The sequence below is a fragment of the Mus caroli genome, chromosome 10, assembly GCF_900094665.2.
Source record: "Mus caroli chromosome 10, CAROLI_EIJ_v1.1, whole genome shotgun sequence".
NCBI lineage: Eukaryota > Metazoa > Chordata > Mammalia > Rodentia > Muridae > Mus > Mus caroli.
In genome coordinates, this window is record NC_034579.1 from 29,993,742 (window position 1) to 30,021,712 (window position 27,971).

The window sequence follows — 27,971 nt, forward strand, 5'->3', positions numbered from 1 at the left end:
AGAGAGAGAGAGAGAGAGAGAGAGAGAGAGAGAGAGAGAGAGAGAGAGAGAGAGAGAATATAAAACAAGCACCCTCCTTTATAAATTACTTTTGCTTTACATTTTTCCTAAAAGTCGTTATTACTATCACAGGAGCTCAGTGGCAGGCAGCTTTCCTGGCATGTGTGAGAAAAAAGAAAGAATATCTTTAAAAACCCTGCAAGAAGATCTACATGACTAGCCAAATGTCTGGTTTGTAATTAATGGCTAAGTGTATGATGAAAAATTAAGTAATATTTCTTTTAAAAGCTGTTATCAACCTTAGAAGAAAAAATTGTAGAAAACTGAAATATAGCACATCAAACAGTCCTGTTGTCAATATTATTAAAATATCGACAATATTAAAATATGTCCAGCTTTATTAAAATGTGCAAGCACAATGACACATTAAAATTATAATACACCCATAAAATATGAGCTATACTGCAATTAAAATGGGTTAGGAATTGTTTTAATGATGACATACCTATGTAAGATTGTGAGAGAAGATGTATTTACTGTCTTTGGATTTTCTGTAAGCACCTTACACAGAGAGAACGACAAAGATGGTTTCTCCCTCAGAGCCTACAGAAGGAAGCAGTCATGTCATACACCCTGTGCTCACACTTCTGGCCTCTTCTGTTGCTCTCAGCAGTTTCTCTACACTGAGAAATTACATTAGCAATGACACATCACTTAAAGAGTACAGTGTTACAGCTCCTGAGAGCCTGCTCCATCCTTTCTTCCTGTTGCTGCATAACATTTCCTTATCTTGGCATTTGCTTTAACATGTGACCCACTAACATGGAAAAAGAAAAAGCCTAGAACAACCCGAGGCAATAATTTGATTACAGCAAAAAAATGTAATCAAATTGATAAATCTTTTCCTTCTTATAAAAATACTGTATTGGTTATATTTTTGTTGTGATAAAAATACCCAACAAAAAGCAACTTAGGGTAGAAAGGGTTTATTTGACACAGTTCTAGGTTGTAGCCCATCACCGTGGGGAAGTCAAGGCAAGATCTTGAAGCAGTTAGCTATAGTATATGCACAGTCACGAGCAATGAGAAATAAATCTGCTCATACTACTTTGTATTTAGCTTCCTTTCCACACTTACAGTGTCCAGGACCCAACCCTAGGGAATGGTGCCACCTACAAGGGATGGGCTTTCTCAGCTCAATTAAAGCAATCAAGATAACTGCAAAGAGAAACCCACGGACCAATTCAATCTCTTATCAAGACTCCTTTCCCAGGTGGTTCTAGACTGTGCAATACTAACCATCACCATCACATATACTAGAGCCAAAGTGAAGTATCCCTTACAGGACAAGGATGCAAGCAGTAGAGTCTTACCTCCTCAGGACACCCTCTCAGAAATAGCATAGTTATGTGATATTCCTTCTTTAGAAGGCTTTATTGAAAACTTTCTTTTACAATATGATTTTTAATGGTTTTCCTAAAGTGGTATACAAAACTTCATAAAATCTAGGCAACTTTTAAAAACAGTGAATGGACTGTGGCTGATTTTATTCTGAGCACCAATAGAAAATACTATGCTAAAATGTATTGGAAACCTGAACTGTGCTTATTGGTCACATTTTTGTACTGCTTCTTAGTATAAAAAAAAAAAAGATACTTTTCAGCATATTTTGGGAAGAAGCATTCTAAACACTAGAATTACAGAATGAGGAGACCGTTCAGAGAGCAGTGCAGCCCCTTACTGGAGAAGGATAGTAAAGCCATACTCTGAAAAGGAATTGACTGTTTATCAAAATATTAAACACAGTTTTCAAACTACAGATTGTTAAATGAGCATTTAAATTATGACCAACATATTTTAATGGAACCTAATAAAATAAAATGGAGTAAAATGGAAAACAGTAAGATTAAAAAACATACTTCTTATCTTAATTACTTTTCTACTGTTGTGAAGAGACCCCCATGACCAAAGTAACTTATAAAAGAAAGCTCTTAATTGGGGCTTGCTTACAGTTCCAAAGGGTGAGTGTATGACTATCATGGAAGAAACATGACAACATGCAATCAGACAATCAGGCATGGCACTGAAACAGTAGCTGCGAACTCGCATCCTGATCTGCATGCAGGAGGCAGAGAGAGACTGGTCTTTTAAACCTCAAAGCCCTTTCCCAGTGACATACCCTCTCCAGCAAGGCCACACCCCCTAATCCTTCATAAAGTAGTTCCACAAGCTGTGGACCAATTATTCAGACATATGAGCCCTATGGGGCCATTCTCACCCAACCCACAACATTCCACACCCTGTCCTCGATACACTTGTAGCCATATCATAATGCAAATACATACAATCTAACTTCAAAAATGTCTATAGCCAAATATATGAGCCTATGGGAGTATTCTCATGCATGCCACCACAATTATATACATTTAAGGGCCATTTTCTATACAAATATACACATATATATTTCATGAAAGATTACATAGATGTTGTGTTATGATGAAAATTTTGCTTTTTACTGTAAGTCATATTTCAGAAAGTCTGAAGGTCGCTGTCTTAAAGGAAAATTTGATATCCTGTAAGTAGCTATGTCCTTCAGGCACTGAGTTCCCTACTAGAACCTGCCCCTTAGAAGATGCTGAAGTTGAAGCTGCCCTGACACTCCAGCAGAGTGTCTGAAGCAAATTGAGGGCCCACCATGAGATCCTTAGAAAGGAGCCCAAGAAACCAGAGAAGATCAGAATGTCCAAAGCAGAGCATATAAGGTGCTGAGAGGTGATCCCAGTCAACTTTAGAAGGAAAGATACAATTTATCACTTGTGCCAATATCAAAGAGGACATCCCGTTTCCAAACAATTTTGTTTATTTGTTTGTTTGTTTGTTTTCTTAGAAGCCCTTTCCATTCAAAATAGATACTGAAATTATGTTTGCCACATCACCTTATTCCAATAATGTTTATTTTATTTTAAGCCCTGGGACATAATTTTAAAAAGTATATCTATTAATCTATCTATCTATCTATCTATCTACCTACCTATCTACCTACCTATCTATCTACCTACCTATCTATCTACCTACCTATCTATCAACCATCACTGAAAATATCATAGGAAAAGGACTAGCAAGAACCCTTGTGAATCATAAAAAAGTATTTTTGGATTATGCTATTTCATATTGACAAAACAAACTTAAAGTGATAGGAAATTATGAATCAAATTTGTAAACTATCTTCAAAACACATTTAAAAGCATTTCCCAAGTTTTAAATCTAAAGATACCTAATGTTTAGATCTAGTAGCACTGAGAATAAAAATTAACCTCCTTGTTAAATGAAATCACATTCTCTCTTCTTTTCTGACCATGTGGCATGCCATCAAACTGGGTTCTCCACATCAATCGTCAACCAAGGTAAATCCTTAATAAACATCACATAGTTTTAAAAGATTTAACCAGTACAAAGCTCTGGGTTAGTCTATAGCAATGAAACAAAACAAAACAAAACAAAACAAAACAAAACAACAACCACAACCACAAAATACTTTAAACAGGACTGGAGTTCATATATGATATGCTCTTAGCTATACGTGTTGGTTTTATGTATTCTCCTCTCTCTCTTTCTCTGGATTTTTTCTTGTATATTCACAGCTGGGGAATCGTGAATGTTCTAACATATGCTCACCACAATACTCCAAGCTCAAATCTCTGCCTACAGCTCATCAAGAATCTATCTGACAGGTTTCCCTGATTCCATGCTTCCTGTAGGTGGAGATGGCATGATGTCTTCTTTTCCTTCAGCTACAGAAAAGGATCTGAGGGTGCCCATGTGGCTTCACTGCCTGACCTTTCTTCTCATTCTTCCAGCTGTGACTTACTACAGAACCACCCTAATTAAATCTGACCTTTGAACTTTCCTTCTAAACATGTTTTCATCATCTACGGAAATCATGCATATTGCATTTAAAGGTATATTTCCTCATTTCATAATTTCTTCTGGTGAGAACTATATGTATGTATGTATGTATGTATGTATGCAGGAACATCCCCCCAACACACACAAGTAATTGGAATCTACACATTAGCAAATATGAAGTAGTGAAAGCAAAGCCTGAGAGCTGTGACTGGGGCGATGTCTCTAGGGTGTGCAGGCACATTAAAGCTCACCATATTCAACAGCGTTAAGTATTGTAAGCTCAGTGGTGTGGTCTATCCTAACTCCAGGCCCAGATACAGCTGTCAATTCTCAGTTGAAATGATCATCTCTTTCCTACAACAGGCTCTAAGCTGGATGAAGGCCTCATCCTGGCTTGCTTTCTGTCAACTGCTCCTAGAAATGAGCAGAGACCCTAACACACAAATTGCTACATGAGAAAACACTAGCTATTTTTGTTTCAGAATGCAAGATAGCCCATACATCTGTGAGCTCAGAACTGAATCAACGAAGCTGCAGCACCTAGTGGAGGTACTCACTGGACCTCCATGGGTTTATAACCAGCAACATTTAGATTGTGAGAAGATATGCAGGACAGTCCAAGTTCTTCCACAAAGTGGAAAGAAAAGAAAGGGGCACAGAACAAACTGCAGGGGGAGACTTAGTTTAAAATGAGCAAAGATTGGGTGAGTGTAGGTCAGGGGTAGAAGGCTTCTCTGCAAAACCTAAGGTTATATATGTCTCCAGCGTGTACCCTCAACACATACACCTCAGAGAAGGAGCAGACTAAAGTCGGATATGGTGGCACACACCTACAATGCTGGTACATAGTGGCTAAGGCAGAAGAATCACTTCAGAAGTTCAAGATGTAACCAGAAAACAGTGAGACATCTCATGCCCCCAAACAAAGCCAAAGACTCTGTATAATGTCTAGACTCTTGTTGAATTGGGTGGAAGCATGGTAAGATATGACTGCCCCCCACCCCCTGTGTGTGTGTGTGAGTGTGTCTGTCTGTCTGTCTGTCTCTGATAGACGAGTTGTGATTGGGATTCCCAGTTCTTGACTTATATTATAGCCACCATATACATTGTTAACTTGATGATCTTTTACTTTACAGTGAAAAGGTCACATGCACACATATCAGACCATATTGCTGTTCCGTTAAACCCTTCATTGGCCTCAAAGAGCTCTTGAGAAAAAAGTCTAAGCTGCCTTGGACTCAAAAACCTCACAGCTAGCCTCTCCTTTCTATAGTACATTTTCAGTTCCTTAAAGGCACTCTGCTTTCTTGCACTGTCAGCCAGCTGTGCGTCAGCTAATTTTGCCTGGGACAGTCCAACATGGCTCTCCTTCCACCTCTTGGATGAGTCACGATTTTGTTCTTGTTCCAGCTAGAAAGTCTTCCCCCATGCTTCAGGCCCCAGCCAAACACCTCTTGGGTCTTCCCATTGTGCTTTAAGTTGGCTGATGATATTGTCATCTCTATTAATATTGTTCATTAGTTTTTAATCTTCTATAAAAACCAAACCACCCTAGGCATAACAGATGGATAACTCGTGCTTACATTTCTTGATGTCTGATACTTAGCAAACTGCTTTAAACTGAGTATATTGATGATTAACTTACATGACATAATTAAATGTACTTACTAAAAATGAAATTGTAAAAACAAATGAAATTGTCTGTGTTGAAAACATAAAAGGAAACATAAAAGGAAACCCACAGTCTCTGGGGCCCTCCACACACACCCATAGTGCCTGGGCCTTCCACATTGATCCACATTCCTTAGGGCTCTCCACATAGACCCAGGGGCTTTCCACACAGACCTATAGTCTTTATGTAATTCCAGCATGAACATCTTCCACTGGCTGGTCAGCCTTCACCCACAGCAACTCTTTACTCTCCTTCAGACTGCTGGATAGAGGTCCCAACTCTTCCAAGTTTTTATTCTCTGGTACATGTCACCTTTTTTTTTTAATACCCCCTGCATGAATATTTCAACTTGGTTGTTGACAGCAATTGGGAAGAACAAACTTATAACAACAATGTCTCACTAACTCAACAAATCCTTTGAAGTACAACATGAGACAAACATATTTACCTCCAACTTATGACTAGGAACTGATCTAAAGGAGCCAAATAATATGTTTAGAGTCCCAATTTGGACTCAATATTAGATAACAGGCAATGTGGCTCTGGAGTCGTAGTCATTTCCTGCAATGGTGTACAACTGCCCACTATCTAACACCACTAAGCACTCTCTGCATAGATGGGAGGAAGTGGTTTTAAAGTGAACACACCAGAGCTTTTCAGTGGGAACACAGTATAAGGTGATAAGACTCTAAGGTTCTGGAGAGAGAGAGAATACGGGCTGGGAAAAGAGCACTACAAAGAAAAGAAACCTGAGACCCTGGGAAGAAACAGAGATCCACAAATCCTGACCATCTTACTGTCCCTGCGCAGTACGGTATCACTGTTATTACAGGGTAACAGATTAGGCCAAAGGCTGGTGACATGCGGATCTTCAAAGTGAAAGTGACACCAAATGGGTATGAGCAGCTATGGTGTACAAGGCACCAAATTACATTCACAGCTGGAGGAAGACTCAGGATTTCTGCTCCTGGCAAACCAATTCATTCACAGTAAAATCCTTTCTGCTTTCAGGGTTACTTAGTGGTGTCTGTAGCAGGTATACTCTATTAGGTTCTCAGGGCCCTCAGTAAGTGTATAGGCCAATGATGGAGAACGACACACAAACCAAAAATTACACTTCAGGTGAGACATCCTATGGAGCGTCTGAAAGGCACTGTCAGGGTAGAGGTTTCTGGACTGGACATACACTCATGGTCAAATAACCAAGTGTGTACTCTAGTTCCTTGCACACCCCAACATGCTAAATTAAAAAGAACCAGCCATGATAACTGCAGTAGACTAGATACAGGGCTGGAGCCATACCATGGAGGAAGCAGTTAATTCCAGTCATGGAATCTGGTAGACTTGGAAGGAAAGCTGTTGGGAGTCTGGTTGCTGGGACCAGACAATGTATTATTGCTAAGTCCAGGGCAGACTTGAAGATGCCAGCTCAAGCAGTGCCAGGGGAGATAACAATGTCAAACAATTCAAGTCACAAAATGCTTAAAAGACAAAAGATGACAGAAAAGCTGCTCATTCTGGATGGGCATGTTTTTGTGGTGAATGTGACAACAGGATCTTTTTTTGTTTGTTTTTTTTTTAACCTTTCTAAAAAGACTTCCTAAAGTGTTTGCCTTCATTCAATTACCACAAAACCAGCCTCAACAAGCTACACTCAGGTGAGTCAAGAAAGAAGTAGGGGAAGAAACAAGTGTGCGCCAAATGGTGACGTGCGGAGTGGGAGAGCGTAAATTTGTGAGCAGAGGGTAGTGAGGAGCCCCTAAAAACAATAAACACCAAGACATTCACCAACGATTAAACTGTCTGTCAGCCTTCCATAGTATCCTAAAATACCTGACAAAATCACCTGAAGGAAAAAGTTAGCTTATAGTTTTAGTTTAAAGCTGGTCACTGGTCCCATGGTTTTGACCTGTGGTGAGGGAGAACACTGTGTTAGAAACTATATGGTAGAGTATAACTTTCATGCCATGTCATCTGAAAGCAGTGAGGAAGGAGCTGGGGTTCCAGGATAGTCTTTCGTGGCCTGTCCTATAAGATTTCCTCCAACTCTAGTTAGGCCCTACCTCCTAATGTTCCCACCACTCCTAGTAGTGCTACGAGTTGAGTGCCTCCACCATGTAAACCTTAGTGGTTAGTTCAGATCTAAAATACCCATGAGCCCTTGGAATATCTGGGGAAGGGGTTTTGGTAGCCATCTACCTATGTGGTGATACACGCAAGTGATACAGATCAAAAGAACAGAAGCAACAGAAAATGTTGTAAGAAAGAGACATGTGAGACAGTGAAGTATCCTCTTTCTCCCAGCAGCCAGCTCTCCCTCCTATATTCCCTGTTTCAACCAAGTACAGTGTGTAACCAGCTACCCAGGCCCATTCTTCACAAGCCCTCTCATCCATCTACCTGTAAACTGCAGTGGGCCTCAGAATCACTTGTCAGATGTCTTGGGCCTATTACACAAGTCGGGAGTCAGCAATAGGGAGGAATGATGGTCCAAATGCTGAAAGAATCATACTTAGTTACATCCTTTCCCCACCCTTGGAATCGTAACTGTGATATCCATTTCCCTCCTTAACTGAAAGTATAGCCACGAACAAGTGTCCCTTTCCTGATTCACTCATGCCAGGCCATAATTACACAAAAAAGTTTTCTAAATCACAGGCTTATATAAGAGACTGCATGTCTTTCTGTGTGTTCAAAGTCAGCATATTGGAAGGACAAGGAAAAATGGGGGAGACAGCCTGTTAAGTATAATTAATATATATTTCTTTAGTTGATGAAGCCTTACAACTTGAAAAGTTTGAGGCCATTTTGAAGCTACCTATTTGGCTTGCCAAGAGATCCATTACCAAAATAACCAATGAACACACCTATACCCTTATCAACAGATTCAATAAACACATCTGAACCATTAGCAAGAGAACCCATAAGTACACGTGTACCATTGTCAACACAGCCAATGAGCACATTTGCATCCCTCAGAGACAATAAGCACATCTATATCATCATCAGTAGAGTCTATACGCACATCTGTATCATTATCAAGTGATCTGATAAGCACACTTGTATCAGCAGCAGCCTCAGTAGCTATTACAAATATTCATTTTGCATTACTAAGAATGCACAGAGAGGAAGGCCAAAACTCAAGTGATGTTAGAACAGGGTTCTTATTTCATCCAATACACAAACCTAGTGTTTAAAAACTGATTATAAAATACCACAGAAAAGTAAAGATCTTTGTGAAGTATCATTATAGACAGACTCAGTACCTGCCAATTAACATCTTCCCTTGAGATGGAAAATACGGAATGCATAAAATCCAAACATGCTTGCCAAGTTTTTGTTAGAAAACATTTAAATATACACTTTTAATGTTTACATGCAAAGAGTAGGCAAAACTTTATATACAGGTTGCCTATGCTGTAAACACAAAGTAAGAGACTCTACTACAAAAAGGAGGCTTCTTCTGGCCTGAAGCAATTCAGAAAGCCCACATTGCATTTAAACAGGGAACAAAGGGCACTGAAGTATACAAGTACAAACATATCCTACAAAGAAAATTCACTTCGCATTTCTTTCCAAGTGAGTATGATTATAGCAATCCTCAAATATCTCTTTTTCATCAAATATCCTAAACATATGTAGAAAGCAGCATTATTGAAACATCTGTATCTCCCCTCCTATCGACCCCCCACCCCCAGCATTTGAAAAAGATGGAAGACAGTTTAGAGTTTAAGGTAGCTTCGTAGCAGCTTATGAGTGCCTTGCTCACAGATCCATGTGTGATGATGCTGGGTGGCAGCAACCTGCTCATTAAGTGGCAGTCAAGAAGGAACTTTCCAATCAATGGTCAGGGTCCTACTGCTTGAGATTCTGTTCATATTAAAGAGATTGTCCAGAGTTAAGGCTCAGAGCATCTATTTTCAAGGATCTAAATCTACACAAAATGAGGAACCTGTCACAGAATGTAAGGGACAGGAAAGAAAGAGTGCCTGAAAGGAGGAGGGTACAAGAGAAGGAACCACGAATGAGAAAGAGCCAGAGCTGGAGGCTGGGTTTCTGACAGCCCAGCGTTTGTTTCCGGGACCAGCACACTTTCTTTAATTGATTCCAGGTGTCTGCTGAACAGACCCCTCTGCCTTTCTCACTGGAAGGTCACCAGAGGAAAACCTCATCTTTTCACTCACAGTGCCGTGTGGCTCCGTGTGTTGGGGCCCAGCAACTTACTCCTGCTTTTGATTCTCAACGTTAGCTTACAGTTTAGAAAAGCAAAAGGCTGGAAAAGCAGCTACAAGAAACAGCCTTTGGAGACCGGAAGGCAAGGCTGAGAAAGGCCTCGCAGTTCATAGAGCAACAAAACCACCGCATAGTCCATTTCAGTGTGATGGCGACTTTTCTTTTTTTAAACCCCTTTCTCTTGCTGTTTTATATTATTTTACAAACACACCCTAGGATTTCAGAAGCTTGCAATCCATATGTAAGGATTTAATAATCTGTTGCAGAGATAAAAAAAAAAGAGACAATTTAGATCTCTGTCCAAAAGTTCAACTTATATTTTTCCCTCACTAGTTCTCTGGATTCCCTGTAGTCAACTGGCTCCGACACAAGAGGGAAGTCATTTCTTTCCTCTGTGACTTATTTTCTGTCTCATGATAAAGCAGAAACATACTATAGGGAAAGGGAGAAGGAGTGACTCACTACAAATACTTCTCAGAAACACAACTCCAGAGCAGCAGAGTAGCCAAACGCAATACTCTGCACCCAAGACTTGACAATCTTGTTTTCTTTCCCTCTTTCTGTATAACAAAAAGAATGAAGTTTTAGTAAAACTATGTGCCAACTCTATAATCTTGAGAGCCGTCTGAGCATCACCTTATTCCATCCTTGGAACCTCACGTAGGAAAGATTCGTCTACATTTTACAGATATAAAAAAACCATGTTTATAGCAGCTATGAAATCTGCCAGAGGACACAGGGCTAAATTACAACAGAATCAGGACACAAGGACACAAACAAGACACTCATCCTCCCCAAAGACCCCTTTGTTGGGTATGTTTCCGATAGGTTCACAAATTAAGAGGAAAGCCCCCCAAATCCACTACTGGGCCATTTACACTTGATACTTCTCAGCTATCAACTCCAGCTTGAGCAAATCCCTTCCATCACCATCTTAAATCTCTTCACAATGTTTTCATCTCCATGTCTGATTAAATGAGGCATGGTAAGCTTACACTTTTCTGCCGTGTAAGCAGTGGTCTCCAATAACTGAGTGAGCCTTTTGTTTTATTTGCATTAAGTTCTAGATCATCAAATAAATACATACATTGAGTAGATCAAGCTTACAGCAATCCATCTAATATGACAGACAAGCATGCTGCCATTTCATCATTTTCCTAACATAAGATAAAGTCTACTGAAGAATTCAACCCACCTAGGGGAAAACATGGCTGGCCAAATCATGCATCTATCTCCTCCACCCTTATTCCTTCATCTCTGCAGGTTTAGTGAAATTTGCTTAAGAAAAGGCTCCGTTAAGGGAATCTGAGAGACTTCATCACCCACACTGAAGGATGTTTATGAGAGTACTGAGTCTCTGTGAAAATCTAGCAGGTTCTTTTTGATCTTTGGGCCAAGAATAATTGTTTTTTTATAGAGTAACTGACCTATTTTTTTTTTATTCTCATGGACACTGTAAACTTCAAAACTGAGGAAGCCTATCATTTTGTTGCTAAATAAATAAAACAAATCAATCTCAGGGTCCACATGTGATCCACTTGTGGTCATGTTGTGTGATGCATTTTAGTGACTCTCACTATTCTTCTCCCAAGCCATTTCCCAACTCTTTCTCAGTTACTTTCTTTTCTTTTTCTTTCTTTCTTTCTTTTTTTAAGATAGATTTATTTGTTTGTTTATTTATTTATTTAATGTATGTGAGTACATTGTTGCTGTCTTCAGACACACCAGAAGAGGGCAACAGATCCCATTACAGATGGTTGGGAGCCACCATGTGGTTGCTGGGAATTGAACTCAGGAACTTTAGAAGAGCAGTCAGTGCTCTTAACCACTGCACTATCTCTCCAGCCCTCTCAGCAACTTTCTATTTAAATTTTGTAATATGTGTCTTAAAATTTGATGATGGTTTGTAGAGGTAAAGGCACAGTACAGGTAAGCACAAGTAAGAAAATAAAAAGGTGTGCACATTATTAAATTTTTAAGAAAAAAAAAACAGAATAATATGTGCTGACTCCAAAATATCATTGAACTGACCTTTATGGGATTCTGTTTAAAATCTCTATGAAACACTTTTTTTAGACATACTTTCCTGGCTTGAATTTTAAACTCTTGCTGAAAAAAATATTATTCTGTTTATATACAGTAACTGCTATGACTTTTTAAAAAGGATTTTGTTTATTTGTGTGTATGCATGTATGTATTCATGCCACAGCACACATGTGGAAGTCAAAGGATAACTTGTGAAAATCTGTTCTCTCCTTTAGCCATGTGGGTCTCAGAGACTGAACTCAGGCCATCAGGCTTGGTGGAAGTACACTGACATTTGAGCCATTTTAAAAGTGGGGGTCGAGGGGAGCAACACATTTTTAATTGAGTTTACAAAGCAAGCAATGCACAACCTTAGCATTAACAAAAACAAGACAGGAGAGACTGTGGAAAGGATGTGGATGCCTCCCCAGATGGAGATGGAGTATACAAAGAAGCCTCATCTTTCTGTGGTGTTTAGAGACCTATACAATTATAACTATACATATTTCTCAGCCACCCTACTGTTGACAATCTTTCTGATTTCCATTCTACTCCATAGTGTATTTGGTATAAACAGTAGAGTTAAATAACATTTTCAACCAATTAAGGCCAATGTCTGAGGCAAAAATAGCAGAGGCAATAAATAATTATCGCCACTTTATTTGAGGTCTTAGTTTATGAGAAGAACTTTCAGAGTAGAGTACTATGCACTCGTTAGCTCGCTGCTGAGTGACTCTGTGATGGAGACACACTACTGCTGTACACCAGGGATGCTAAAGCTCAAACTGAGAAATTCATCTGAAGTGATATAGTCAACATAGAGGGCTGGATTCAGGGCACAGGCAGAATAACTCCCAAGTTGGTTCCTTTCCACTGCTGTTCAAGTAAGTCATAAATAAAAATTCTCAACTGCGTGCTCCTCATGTTCAGCTCTGAACAGGAGTACCCACTATAGGAAGATTCTTCAGCCCAAGTATAGGGCTTTCCTAAATCTTGACTCCACATCACAAGCACAGTATACCACATACATTAAATGCTCAAAATGTTAGTCATTTTCAAAAAAGAGTAGAAATGTTTGAGAAATGGCAAATATATTTCACAAATGAAGCCATTGTAGGGAGATTTAACTCTATAATATTGATTATTAATTATGAATACCACCAGTTCTTTTTGTTTTTTTTTCTAAAATGGATATGGGCATACTATATCCGAAGACAATGACACTCCTCACAGTATACTTTTGTATATAATTAAGAACTGGATTAAACTGAGCAATTTAAGCAAAGGTACCTGAAATATAAAAACATTTAGCAATATTTTAAGTTCTATAAAATGATTATGTTCAATCTGAGGCCTAGATGAATGTTTGAGAATCTAGGTTGGAATGTGGCTGTTTATAAGTAGTTAGTATATCTATAACAGCATTCAAAAGCACGACAGAAAAGATTCAACTATCTAAAACAAAAACATGGCTATCAAGACCCACTCTCAATTTCTAACCCCAGTATAGACTGATCATGAGAAAGCACTCCTACTAAGTTTAGTTGAGTCTACTAAGTGACAGGTTGGCTTTTGGCCATTGGCTAACAGTACAGTTAGTTAGACAATCTCTTCTTACCCCGAGCAATTAGTAAATCCATACTTACAGAGACTATGTGAATGTTAACACTTCTACTTGAAATTATTTATTTTCGTTCTTTTATTAGAGAAGGTATTTAATCCTAGTGACAATGTTCACTCATTAAATACATACGCCCAGATGTGTATATTAAATTACTGGTCTTGTATAATATTCCTAACAGTCTTATATTTGTGGTTTAAAAATTCCATTACAAAGACATTTTTAATCTCTGTCTTTTGTGGGATGAAGCTGGCTTTTTACAGTGACTGTTTCTCTCAGATATTTCATAAGCATCATCCTCTATCAAAATCTACTTAACTATGTAAAACAAAAAAGCTACAAAAGAGTAAGCACAAAGGGCATTTTTTTCCTACCTAGTATACTATTATGCTACAGTAACATTTGGTAATGCCATCTTGCTGCTTAAATATCAGGCATGTTTTCATACATAGTTTATTTTCTTTCTTGGCATCAGAACTACAATGTGATCTTATAAATGTGAGTCCAAGTCAGAAAATATGACACACATGGCCAAGTGTGTCATGTTTGCGACAAGCCACATGAAAGGCTCTTTTCAGAATAATTATTATTATTTAACAACCATTTTACAAATTAATCTCTGATAATGCTTGAATGTCAGTTCTTCCATAATCTTGTCCATTAAGAGATGCCAGACAGTTATCATAGGGTTGCAAATTGCTACTCTTTGCCTTCGTAACACTAAGATGCATTTCCTGTAAATATGCTCACCACAGATTCACTACAGATATCCCTAAGCATTTAAAACCAGTCCTCTCCAGACCTATGACAAGTGGCAACTTGCACAGTTTTAAGACTATGTTTCACACACTTTGTAAGCTTTTTAAGCAACCAACCTGTCAATGTGCATTAAGCTGGAATTTAGGAACAAAAAAATACGTATAGAAGTCTATATTTAGTCCATTCAACCTTATCTTTTTAAAAGCAGTTCGAAACTTGAATAATAAATAAGTTCAAGCTAAACCAAAGGAAACAGGAAGTATGTTCTTGAATTACTTACTCCTGAAAGTAAACTATGACATAATCAGAATTCTTCACAAAATTTCACTGTAGCACTAGCTTTCCCACAGGGTTGAGCACTCTGCTGCTTAGAATCTTCTTTGTAAATTGCCAGTGAATCCAATCATAATGACTTTCATCATCTTATTATCACAAAATGCACATAAAACGTTAACTGGCTGAAATACCTTCTAGGCTAAAACATTTTAGTCAATTTGGCAGAAGGCTGTCAATCAAAACCTCAGACCAAAAAATAAGAACCAGTCATGTATCAGGTAATGGTCTTCTGCTCCAAGGAAGAACCCAGCAGGATCACAACCAAGTTGAAAAGTCTTACTTACTAATGATGCTGTAACTACTCTAATATCAGTACAATGTTCTCTCTCTCTGCTCACATGTTCATTGATGTGTTGTTGGAAAGAAGCTTACTGTACTGCCAATTATATAAAAGTTAGCATATAGAACTGTCTATAGGGCATAACGTATGATAAGCACTGATATAGATTTATGTGTTTATGCAACACACTTCATTTTAGAGTGTATTCCTTCCACTTAAAATGAACTATGGACATGCATACTGTGTTATGCAGGCAGCAGTCTCCTTCATGCACTGTTTAACACATCTCCTGCTTGATTTCATCTCACATTGTTTGTTTATCCTGTTCCTAAGAGCAATAGGCTATGCTCTGTATAAACGACAGCTAGTTTTGTGTACATATAGTCCACCACAGTCATACAAGGACAAACATCACTTACTGATGCATTCATCAGAGTGTGCCTCCATCATCATGTGATCCACAACTGTAAATGTACGTTAAACAAGGAAGAAACTCTCACCTAATAACATGATACTGGTTGCTCAATTCTTCAGTGCTCCCCCACCCCACCTTTGGTGAAGCTGTCTCTCAACATGATCCTTCTAAGCTCAACTTATTACTTTTTAAAAACTGTTAGGCATTCATGTTTGTTTGTTTTCTTTCTTCCTTTCTCTTTTTCTTTCTTTTTTTCCTTTTCCTTTTCTTTTTCTTCTTTTTTTTTTTTTTTTTTTTTGAGACAGGAGCTCATGTATCAAAAGCCTAGCTTCACATATATTATGCAACTAAAGATGACCTTGAATTTGCCACTCTCCTATCTCTATCTCTTGCGCTGGATTAAGAGCAGGTACTAGTGCACCTGGTTTATCTGGTGGTGGGAACCAGGTTTCCTGATTCTTGAGCAATCATTCTATCAACTGAGCCAGATCTCCAGCCCTTGAATCATTTCTTGAAGTGGCAAGATTAATACAGGAAGAAGGAAAGACAAAAATCTACCAACTAGGCTGCGCTGCCATCCTCTCCATGTAGTCTTTGGCCATGTCTCGAGCTTCAATATTCTCAGGATACAGCACACAGAACATTGCCAAGGCACCCAGGTTGTTTCCATAGATCTCATTCCAGCGGGCACTGTACTCCTTGGGATCCCAAGGAGGGAGGTACTCCAAGGGGTTAGTCAACATGGTATGTACAGCCTCCGTAAGCCGAGCTGCAATGTGCTCATGGGAGCTGGCAGCCCTCAGCTGGAGCTCTGCCACATCTTTCCTGGAGAAGTACAACATTGGGTGGCTGTCATAGTTGGCATTAGTGAAGGGAATCATGACTTCTGGGTTCTCGTCAGTGATGAAGGCTGACACACAGCAGAGCAAACATATGAAAAACACACTGGGTGCCCCCCGTGTATGAGTCCTCATCGTGGCACCGGATCTCCAAGTCTCCAGGGCAGCCAAATCATCTTCGAATGATCCTGCGAGAAAGAAAGAGTCAGTCATGCCTGGTAGAAGCACACAGTAGACAGGTATCTCACTTCCTATAAAGACTAAACATTTAAGCATGTGAATCTCTTAATATGTAACTAAAAGTTGAAGTAGGGAGGAACTTACTAGAACCCATAAGGACTGATTTTATAGACCTAAATATGCGTTCTACCACATAGGATTCATCATGAAAACACAACTTTGGACTTAAGGAGAAGTGAAAAAATATCTTTCTCATAAATTATCGTGCAGAAAATTTGAGATTTTTATAGTATCTTAGACATGAATACATAAACCACAATCACGAAAAGCTGATGATAAACTCTCCTGGAAACCTGAGACCTGGGAACCACTGTGAAAAATGAAGAAAATTCTATTTCTTAATCCAGCCTATTTCGCCACAATGACATCTTTCTTCCTTACATTTTACACTAGGACCCAGGCACTGGGATCAGCACATCTGTGGGGATCTATGCTCCTACAACAATGTGAGTAAGGTTAACTGTCCTCCTTTGTGGGAGCAGAAGGTAGACCAGAGAAGACAGATGAATCTGCCAAAGGCGTCCTGGGCTGACGTCAGCTCTCCATAAAGGCCAAACTCAGGGATCTGCAACTAGGAAACTGTCGTGCCTTCATCCAGAAAAGAAAATCCCAGTACTGAAAGACTGGATGACTAGTGAATATGTTTTCCCCTCACTTCTGGAAACCACTGTATGCCTTTTCATTTTGTATATAGGGCTTTAGTATCAATCGGTAAATTAGAAATATAAAGCAGGCTTAAATATTATCTTATCTAGTTATTTTTCTTTATAGTTCTTTTCCCCCCCCCATGACATATTTGTTCACTAGTTAAAAGAACTACCTTCAAATGGTAGCAAACATACACACTCACACACACAAGCCCTCAGCAGTGTCTATGTTATGTCCCACATCTGGGATAAAGCAGGCATAATTCCCCCCAGAGAAAAGTCAGGGAATTCCTAAAATTCTTATGAGGGGAAAGGTTATAGAAAGCAGACCAGGAAAAAAAAAGTTTTATGTAAATAACGAAGAGTGGTTTTCAGTTCTTAAAGGGAAAGGTCAATGGTGAACCCCAGCAGCTTTTCCAAGGAAAAATGGCTTCCTCCTAGACAGATGAGAGAAAAATCAAAATTCAACACCAAATTCAATCAATATTCTCAAGTTGCTCCATCTCCCAAGGAGCAGAGTGTGGAATCACTTGTGGCTATTATTTCTTTATTTTTTTTTCCTTAGATGGACTTAGACTGTAAACATACATGAGAAAACGTAATGGCAATGGTTTGTTGGCACATTTTACGTTCAAGAACAGAATTTCTGATGAATAAAAAAATGTTTAACACAATCATGTTAAATCAAATAAATAAAAGAGAAATAACTCTTGGACTCTGCCAGTACTGTGTCTAGCACCCAGAGCTTCAAGGCTAGATACTTCAAGGTCAGAGGCCCAGCCAAAAGAAATAGTCCTCTGTGGTTACACAGAAGAGGGTGTGTTCTCTGGCAACGCAGAAGCAGCAAGTGTGAAAGAACGCTCAGTTCCCCCCAGAGGATTCTATTTACTTGTCCCAAGAGAATGATACTGCTAGGATTTCTTTTAAAAGCCTGTATGTGTAGGAACCTTCAAAAGTCTAGGAGAGGATGCTGTCATGGTGAAATTAGCACAGTGGGGAATTCAGGCTCCTTGGGTGAGGAAAGGTTGTAAGTTCTTTGTTAATTGGTTCTACGTGCACACAACTTCGGGTCTCTCAAAGGCTTGGTCTTTAAAGTTGTGGTAAAGCAGCCATGGGTGACACAGGCTACTGGGTAGAGGTTAGAAGATTATGCAGAGATCAGGAGTTTTTCTAGACTACTGTACAAGTATTCTCTAAAATGACAAAGCCCAGTGTGTTTTATTTGCTGTTCCTTTTCCTCTACATACCGTACCCTCCTACCCAGTCAGTCACTGAGACTCTAGACGCTGAGTCCTGAGAGTCTGTGCGGTGGGTCAGACCCTACTTGCACCCTGTGATCCCAGTCTCTTCTGCTACCCTGCCTCCAGTTACTCAGGGGTTGTCTGCATACACTTCAACAAAAAAGGAGGTTCCAGAAACAAAACACAATCAACACTATGGATGCCAACTCCTTCTGCCAACTGTTTTGGAAAGTTCCTCGGTTACTGAGGGCACAGAAGAGCAGAAAGATGGACATTTACCAGACTTTCAAACTTGTTGGGAAAAAAAAAAAACACTCAGGCCAGTACAGAACCCACAAACATTCTGCAGACCGCTCATCAGCAGTGATGGCCTAAGGAGCATTTGCCAGCCACAAAATGTTGCCTTCCTAATGTCTCACTCAATGTGCCAGGTTCCCATCACCATCCCAGCTAGCCAGACCTTCCTTTACCTACCCACATTTTCTCCTGGGCCCGGCACAAAGGAACACGAACACGCTAGCTGAGTTCAGCTGCCTATATTTTGTCTCCCTGGAGCCGGGAGAATTTTCTGCACACGTGGAGCTCTGCACTGAATCTGGTGCCGGAATGCTCACAGACACTACTCAGAACTAAATTCCAGCTTGGGAGTTGGTAAAGTCTCACCACTAAAATGAGCAAGAAAAGGATCCTGTTCTTCCTGATTATGAAGCCAACACAAGTTTAAAACTTTCCAGAAAAAGAAAATGCCTCTGCCAGGAAAGTAATAGGAGAAAACACCCAGAAGGTCTAGAAACTTCAGTAACCTAAATGTGATGTTTTAAAATGAAATGAAACTGAAATCTACCTTAAACTTGCTCTAACCTACAGACAGCTGCTTCCCATTTATCAGTTGTAAATGTCTAACAAATTCTACCTAACAGAATCCCATTTCCAGTCTTTAGATTTTTTTCCCATCAGCTGTCCACCCTGTGTACACACTTTAAAACTAAAAAGAAAGGAGCATTTTTCAAAATAATTTAAAGTAGGAATGCTGTAGACCAATTTCATGTACTTATTTCAATGCACATTAGGAAAGGCTGTAACTACTTCAGCCCACCTGGGATATATATTCAAGTCTCAAAGTTAAACACACTTACACACACACACACACACACAATAGGAATAGAAAAGATGTTGATTGTGGTTTCTGATAAATGATCAGTTTAGGCTAGAGACACTGAGAATGCTCAGTAAGACGATGTCTAGGAAAGGCTAAAGGGTTTAGTAACTCCTCTCTCCCTTCCCCTCCCCCTTTCTCTCTCTCCTGCTTCCTCCTTCTCTACCCCACCCATTTTCCAAAGCACCAAGCCTTGGAGAAACAAGTCTGAACTTTGAGACATCCTCAGATGATCTTGCAAGTTCACTGTTGGAGAAAAGAGCAGAGCTCTGCCGTTCACCGGAATCTCTGGTCTAGTTCCAAGAACACGGTATTTTAATTTGGCAAAATGACTAGACTCAATTAGCAGCTCACTTTTCTTTTTTTCGGTGTTTGTTTGTTTGTTTGTTTGTTTTGAGACAGGGTTTCTCTGTATAGCCCTAGCTGTCCTGGAACTCACTCTGTAGACCAGGCTGGCCTCGAACTCAGAAATCCACCTGCCTGTGCCTCCCAAGTGCTGGAATTAAAGGCGTGCGCCACCACCGCCTGACTAGCAACTCACTCTTTTAGTACACAGCTTACCAAGAATTCAATGGCCAGGGTGTTTCTGAAGAACCCTATGAGCCTTGTTTTTGCTGATTTTTGTTCCTCTTCTCCGTGAAGCATACTAACTTGCTGGATTTAGCTTTCTTTTGCATTCCTTTATTATCACACCACATAGCCCTAAAACATTTCCACCATTTTACTTCATTGGCAGATACAGTGCAGTAACTTAATCACTGTTGCTGCAAGATAGTTCAGATAGCGCTGTGAGGCCAGCCACCAGCTGCAACCCAAGTTCAGCTTTAGTCTCCAGCCAAGCCAGTTATAATTATCTTAAGTAGATCTTCACAATGCCACACAGCCCAAAATCATTCTGCTTAATTCTGGTTCCAATAATTCACTACAGCTGTTAGGACCGCTAATACAGAAACTGTGGCTCTGGGGTCTAAGTGCTTTTCACATATCTAGTCTTTAACATTAAAATAACAATGTGGCAAAGAAGTATTGTTTACATGGAAACTGAATACATTTCAGAAACAGAACTAGAACTCAAATCCTAAACGAAGGTTTGTGTTTTATTTCTTTAACCAAACAGATTTTTCAAAAGCATTCAAAATTGGAAGTTTCACTTTTGCTAGCTTTACATAAAGCACAGAAAAGTCTTGAAGAGGAGCACTAAGCCAGTGCACAACCTGGGTCTATGTATAGAATGAAGCACACGAAACCACAAAAGCCTTTTAACTCCTCATGCTTTCGGGAATGCACAGCATAGCAGACAGATCGGAAACAATGGCTCCAAAGAAAGTAAAACGTGTCCCAAATGAAGATGGATTAGAAACACTCCTAAGTGCCAAACCTTAGGAACACAACGTGATGATTAACTGTGTGGAGCATGGACTCATGTAGACACGGGTGCAAACGCCAGCTGTGCTCTCTGCTGCTTTCAAGACTCTCACTCTCAAACCCTCCATTTTCTTCTTTGCAAGATGGTCCCCATTTCATGGGGTGATTAAGTGCAAGAGATATACTTAGCCTAGATACCTTGCCTGGGACAGCTCAGTAAGTATTTATTTTTACTAAGAGAAAAGTTTCACTCACTTAAGACTATATTAATATCTCATCAGAGAACAGAGAAACTGCATCTCCATAATTCACTGGCAAAAACTGAGAATCATAGTTGTTAACTGGCATGGGCAAAGTCATCAGGCTTGCTCGACACTTACCTAAAATGGTGCCCAATGTTCCAGAGTTCAACAGGAATCATTTATGGTTGGCACAGGTCTCATGGGGAAGAAAAGCATTTGACTCTTGAAATGTTTCAAACACTTTTGCCTCCCAGAAAAGAATAACATAATGTAATAATATAATAACATAATATAACCAGGGTTAGCTTACTTCCCAAGACAAGTAAATCTTGGTGTATATGAGGTAAATGTTTTTTTAATTCTTTCAAAAGACAGATTCAGTAATAGAACAGTAGCTGGGAAATACAGTATGACTGGCAATTATTTTCTAGTAATACAGTTTTATTATGGAAGGAGTATATGAATACTGTGGTGACATTTGCTCTCACCGACAACAGCCAATGACAACACTCGGTGAAGGATGGAATCCTAAGTCACAGTTTTGGGAAATGAGATATTACCTAATGTCTTATTAAGCCCCACATATGTATTTAAGTAAATGAATATACTGACTTTCAAGACTCTATATGGCAGATTGGGAAATGTTTCTTGCGTCAAAGAAAATGGACTGGACATGAAATGACAAGATAACCCTCCAGGCAATTAAAGAACTAAACAGAACAAAAACAGCAAGAAGGCCTGGGATTTGGGCTACCTTGAGCAGTCAAGATCTCTGTCTTTAATGTACCTGGAAGGAGGCTACACCCCTAGCATCTCTCACAGACACTTTCCTGATCGTTGTGGATAGTTTTTAAAATTGAAATGAGTAATGTACACTCCCTCACAGCACGCTCTGTCCAAGGCAGCTGCTCTGCTCTGGTTTGCCCAAACAAATGGGTGGGCCGAGGAACTAGTTCATGACTGGAACAGTTCACAGCATCCCACCCTGGTCTGTCCATTTCTACAGGAGGCAGAAGTTGGCCAGACCACTGGCAGAAGGGCTTGTCTGTTACAGCCTCATCCCTAGAAACTATGAACACTGAGGAGTTTAGTGTTCACTCACTTTATATCTATTCCAAGTTCCCTCTCTTGATGCTTCTTGAATAAGAAGCTATGCCAACATTGAGGGGCCCTAACACATGCCAAGCAGGAAGCCCATTCTCCTGCCTTCCATTTTGGTCATGACCCTTGAAGAAACCTCTTTCCACATTCTTGGGGGATATCTTATTGTCATCTCCTGTGTATTCTTGTGTATACCTTTACACTGATTTTAACTAAAGAAATGCACATATGTACTTTTAGAGATCTCTTTCTCTGTCTCTTTTTTTTTAGCTTCAGTTTTAGTAAATGAATGATTCAAATAATTTCTGAAAAAACAAATCCTCAACATCAAATAAAACCTTAAATTTCCAGTAAATTTTTGTAGTGAAATAAATCTACCCTTACTGCTAACTATGTCAAGTCCTAAGAAAACATGGTTTGGATACTATATAATCATCCTGGCAATTATACTCCCCAGTGTGTGAAGTCAGAGAGTACAACTTCAAACCTGCAAGCTCTTGGTCAAACTGAAAGCTCCTTTCACTGAGCACACTATTCCTTATCTACGAGTAAAATAAAATATACCGTCCCCCAAAAGCCATTCTCACACAAAAATCCACAATATGAAATGACAACATGTGGAACCCTCTAGAATTGACACATGTTACTGAAGGAGTAATTACAACCCTGTGCCCACACAGCAAAACCACACAGAAGATAATAATGGTGTGTGACACTGTTTTAAGAGCAGCCTTTTGCAATCAAAATCATTCCTATCCCTGTCTCCTGATTGGTTCTCATGGAGGCACCACACGGTTTCATAATATAACTTGAAGTTCATTTCTATCAACTTAGTTATGTGAGACTAGGAATTCTTCTAAATTATGTTTACAGATTTTTCAAATGTAAATTGGAAAGTTCCTGCACCCATTTGCCCAGAGACCAAATGAATAGGTGATTCTATAGCCACGAATCTGTATATAACATGTAATTGCTGAAGGCAGATTGGTATATATGGCTGTAAAGCTAAGAACCATTAAGATCCAGATGTGGGTGCTGGGAAGATAATTCAGTGAGTAAAAGTGTTTTGTTCTGTTCTGCTCTGCACACATGAAGTAAGTTTGAATCTGCAGTACTCCTGGTGCTGTGTGCTTGCACACGCAGATGAGCACACTCATATTCATGCTCTTTCACACATACATATAAAATTAAAGACTCAGTCTTTGACAGAGTGGTTACCACTTGTAAGGTGGAAAGCAAACAAAATCTGTATCATTTTGTAATGGCAAAGAGATCAAGGCCAAGGAAGGAGAACACAGCCAGTCACGACACTGCTGGGGCAGAATTTTACTTAGAAAAAGGATGAAAGTGAAATTGTAAGGACCATACAATTTTGAGGCAAGTCAAGAAAGTCAAGAGTAGCCCGGCAGTGGTGGTGCACACCTTTTAACCCCAGCACTTGGGAGGCAGAGGCAGGCGGATCTCTGAGTTCGAGGCCAGCCTGCTCTACAGAGTGAGTTCCAGGACAGCCAGGGCTACACAGAGAAACCCTGTCTTAAAGAAAGAAAGAAAGAAAGAAAGAAAGAAAGAAAGAAAGAAAGAAAGAAAGAAAGACCAGAGTAAATTCTAGTTTATTTAGCATCTAACATGATCTTCTGGCTGGTGTATTTTATAATTTTAACTGACTTTCTTAGTGATTTTGCAACAGAGGATCCAAAAGTATTTTTATAATTTTAGTTATATTATTACATACAAAGTTAATTTAAAATGTTATCCTAAAATGTATGCTTATATGCTGAATCTTTAAAAAGTAACAGTTGATGGATATTATATATTTCAACACACTGTTTCCCAGAACTGAAATATCAACTCCCTTTTCATGATGGGAACAGAAATCAGTTCATTCTGCTATATATCAAGCAGCTACTAAATTCAGAACTATATGCTAGACACTGAGCGCACTAGTGAACAAGAAAAGTCTACCTATTTAAGAGTTAATCTTCTCTCTTGCCTAAATTTTGAATAACCATAGAAAAGCACTCCTGGGTGTATTTACAAAGTGTTTCAAAAAGGTTTAAAGATGTCCATAGCATCTTCCATGGGTCCTACACTGAATAAAAGTGGAAAAAGAAGAAAGAGAGTTGAACACCACGATCCATTGCCCTCTGCTCCCCAAAAGTATGCACAGTGTGATGAACTGGCTCACTCCCAGCATGGAACCCAGAGCCGATCTATGGCCACCATGTCTTCCCTCTCAAAATACATTGACTACCTTCAGACCACTAGCACAAATAAACCCTTCTGTCCTTAAAAAGTCTTTGTGGGGCTCTTTGTCACAGCAATTAGGAAACTAATTAATACACCCTTGCCCAAAAGAACTATAGAACAAAAAAGCAAAGAAATCAGCATTTCTAGGGGATTGTTATCTGCAGTACTTTCATTACTGCCCGGCAGACAAGACAAATTAGGCATTCTCCCTTAATCCAAAGCAACTTATTTAATCCATTTTTCCTAGCCAGAGAAGAAAAATTACAATCTAATTTTTCAAAGTGCTGCAAACAGCAACCAAAGATTTTATAGAAGAGTTCAACAGGCCAGCCAGCTCTGGATTTGTAGGCCATAACTTCATCCACGTACACTATGGAACGAAAATAAAGGAAGAAAAGACACTCGTGAAGCCAGGGGTTAAATTTTAATTTTATGGTTTCAAATCCTAGTTTAATTAAGCCTCAGTAAAAACATCCTCCCTCCCACAGGTTGTCGAGGTCAGAAGAGGCTGCGAGAAGCCTCATAAGGCCAACATGGTTTGTTTCAGAAAAACCATCTAGACCTACTCTACTTAATATGCACTAAAAATGCTATCTTGATCCTAAACTGATTGGCAAATTAAATAAATTAATATCTGTAAAACGTCTATTCTATGGTAGTGTTTTAACATAAGCATGTTCTAAGCTATCTCAGAACACGAGAGTGGCTAGGGGCCCAAACTGGCTTCTGGGTTTAAATCCTAACTTCACCACACCCTTTGCTATGCTCCTGTTTAAAATAACAGCTTCTTACTCATGAGATTTCTGCGTAGCTTTAATTGGCTAATATATTTGAAACAGGAAAAGGATACGGAGAAGCTGGCCATGGCAGTGGGACACACCTTTAATCCCAGCACTTGGGCTAGAGAGGGAGGCAGTTCCCAGTTGAGTTAGAGGCCAGCCTGATCTAAAAAGGGAGTTCAAGACAGCCAGGAATATACAGAGAAACATGGTCTGGGAGAAAACAACAACAACAACCAGAAAAGGATGTGCAGGATTCAGAAAGTGCTCAGTGAATCCTGGCAGCCACTATTATCATTCTCCAGGAGAATATCCCAGTCAGCTGAACTGGAGGAAGTGCACCAGGACCCCAGGAGGAAGTGAGTACTCACGAAACTCTGAGAACTTATTTCCCAAAATAGGTTCAGTGCACTGTTTATTAAAAATCATCAATTTCTTTAAAGATCTAAAAACCAAATATTGTGACAAATATAAAATATTTGACGGGAAGTCAGTTAGTTCTTCCTGGTCAGCTGCACCTTGACAACATTGGGGCTACATATTAATTAAATATATCCAAGGAAAAAGGGGAATATAGAAAAAGATTGATGAAATAAGTATATGTGCCTACACAGAACATGACCCCAAACAAGGAAACGGCAGTCCCAGTCACAAATAGAGGCAGAAGGATCTCTGTGAGTTCGAGGCAGCCTGGTCTACATAATGCCAGCAAGGGCTATAGACAGAGAACCTGTCTCAGAAAAAGTGTGTGTGTGCACGTCCGTGCATGTGTGTGTGTGTGTGTGTGTGTGTGTGTGTGTGTGTGTGTGAAACAGGTTCTCTAGAGATGTGACATTTAATGGATATACATTTTCCACTTCCTGTCAATGAGAACATACATTAAGTAAAACTAAGCTTATCTTCCATTCAAAACAAACTCTACCTCACTTTTTCAGTCTAGCTCTCAGAAAGCACTCTCCATTCATTTCGTTCCTGGGCCTTCTACATTAAGTCTTACATCCAACTTTGTTCTGCTTTGGCAAGACAGATTCTTTTCTAGGACTAACCATCAACTTCCAGAGTAGATTCCGGTCGCTTGACCCCTTCCCCGAAGCCAGCCAATGCCACACATATTTTACAAGTTAGTTCTCTCTTCTTCTAGAGCAGAATTTCCAAAATTCTATGGATGAGTCATAACAGATTTTCCTAGTAAATGTTGTGAAACAAATTTAACATTACATAAGCTCTGGTTCACTCACTTATGAATTTTGCTACATATGTCTTGAAATTGGGGTATGTATGTCTGTATGTCTTCTGGGATCTGCCAATTTATCCTCTAACTAAAAAAAAAAAAAAAAAAAGGCCTATTAGGCTGTTCAGGAAAGAGTTAAATCCCCAGGCCCTAACTGCTCAAACCTCATACAATCTGGAAGGAAGCCAGACTTCAGGCCTGACCTGTGAGCAGCCCATGGGAGGCAGCTCTGTGATCCCTGATTACTCTCTCCGATAAGGTTTATTTTTGTATAAGTTTAGTGGTCAGATGATACTAGTTTGATCTGATATCTGTGCTGCCCGGGTGGATGGGGTAAGGGATGAAGTCTGAGTAGCTGAGTTCAGCATACAGGTGTTGCATGCACAGCTGACTCGACCCCTCTGCAGCCAGCAGCACGGAACGCTGTCCTACAGCTGTGGGGGGAACACCTGGAAGCTTGTCCCTGGCTTCTCAGGGAATTTGCTTTGGATGCCTTTTCCCTCTGCTCAATTACCTCTACCTATACATTAAACAATACTACGATTATAAAAAATTTTCACTTTTTTTCTAATGAGTCACTGAGTTGAATGGTGCTATAGAGACCTCCAAATTCACATCATGTTCTTTTTGATGTCTTTGGTAGAATAAAGTTATGAGTAGCTTTTTTTTTTAAAGATTTATTTATTTATTATATGTAAGTACACTGTAGCTGTCTTCAGACACTCCAGAAGAGGGAGTCAGATCTCATTACGGATGGTTGTGAGCCACCATGTGGTTGCTGGGATTTGAACTCCGGACCTTCAGAAGAGCAGTCGGGTGCTCTTACCCACTGAGCCATCTCACCAGCCCATGAGTAGCTTTATGATGCATGATATTCCATGTGTGATACTTTTGTTACTAGAAAGTCTGTAAAGTTTATTAATTATTATTTATTTATTTATTTATCCTGGGAGCAGCACATACTACAGTGTGAATGTGGAAGCCAGAGGATAACCTAAGGGAGTTGGTTCTCTCCTTCCAGCACGTGGGTCCCCAATGCACCTTTATCGTCTAAGCCATCCCAGCCAAGCCTCCATTTCTTTTTCAGCCCTCAAATAGTCAACAATAGTTGTCAATAATAAATTTGCCTCTTCTGCTGCCTTTCGCTATTCTTGAATATTTTTTACATGTACTTGATCTTCATTTTCAGTTCTGTTTCCCAGATTTCAGTTCTATGGATCTCAAAAATCCCTAGGCTCTTTGCACACACCCTCCTGTGAATCATCCTAATCAAACTTCAAATTCCATAGACTAGATCTGTGAAACAAAGGTACATATCCACACAATTAACCCAAAGACAACATACTAACTTCTCAGGCATGCCCTGCCTCACCCACCTCTAGCTGCGATTCCAACCAATCCTGCTGGGAATTCAGGCCAAAGTCCCTTTCTCTCATTTCATACCTTCTTTTTTGTAACTAAACTGTCAGCAAATTCTGTTGGTTTTCTTCAAGTCCACCCACTTCCACCACTGCTGTGATAACTCAACCCGTACCATGCTTTATATCCAATAGCTTTAAAAAGTCACTTAGGCTTAATTCTTCCCTCTCACGTAAGACTTAGAGTGATCCTGGTCAGTAGCTATGCAGAATAAGCA

The 27,971-nt window shown here is 39.6% G+C and overlaps 1 protein-coding gene across 2 annotated transcripts in view; it reads right to left on the reverse strand.

The window, feature by feature from the left end:
- Positions 1-27,971, reverse strand: part of Dse (dermatan sulfate epimerase) — a 55,270-nt gene that overhangs the window by 15,821 nt on the left and 11,478 nt on the right. The window contains exon 2 of one of the 2 annotated variants that reach the window (XM_021174442.1): positions 15,806-16,274. In XM_021174442.1, the coding sequence (XP_021030101.1) occupies positions 15,806-16,221 (416 nt within the window). In that variant the 5' untranslated portion in view covers positions 16,222-16,274. Of the gene's footprint in view, positions 1-15,805; positions 16,275-27,971 lie in introns of those variants that run through there. The other variant, XM_029482747.1, reaches the window with a different exon arrangement.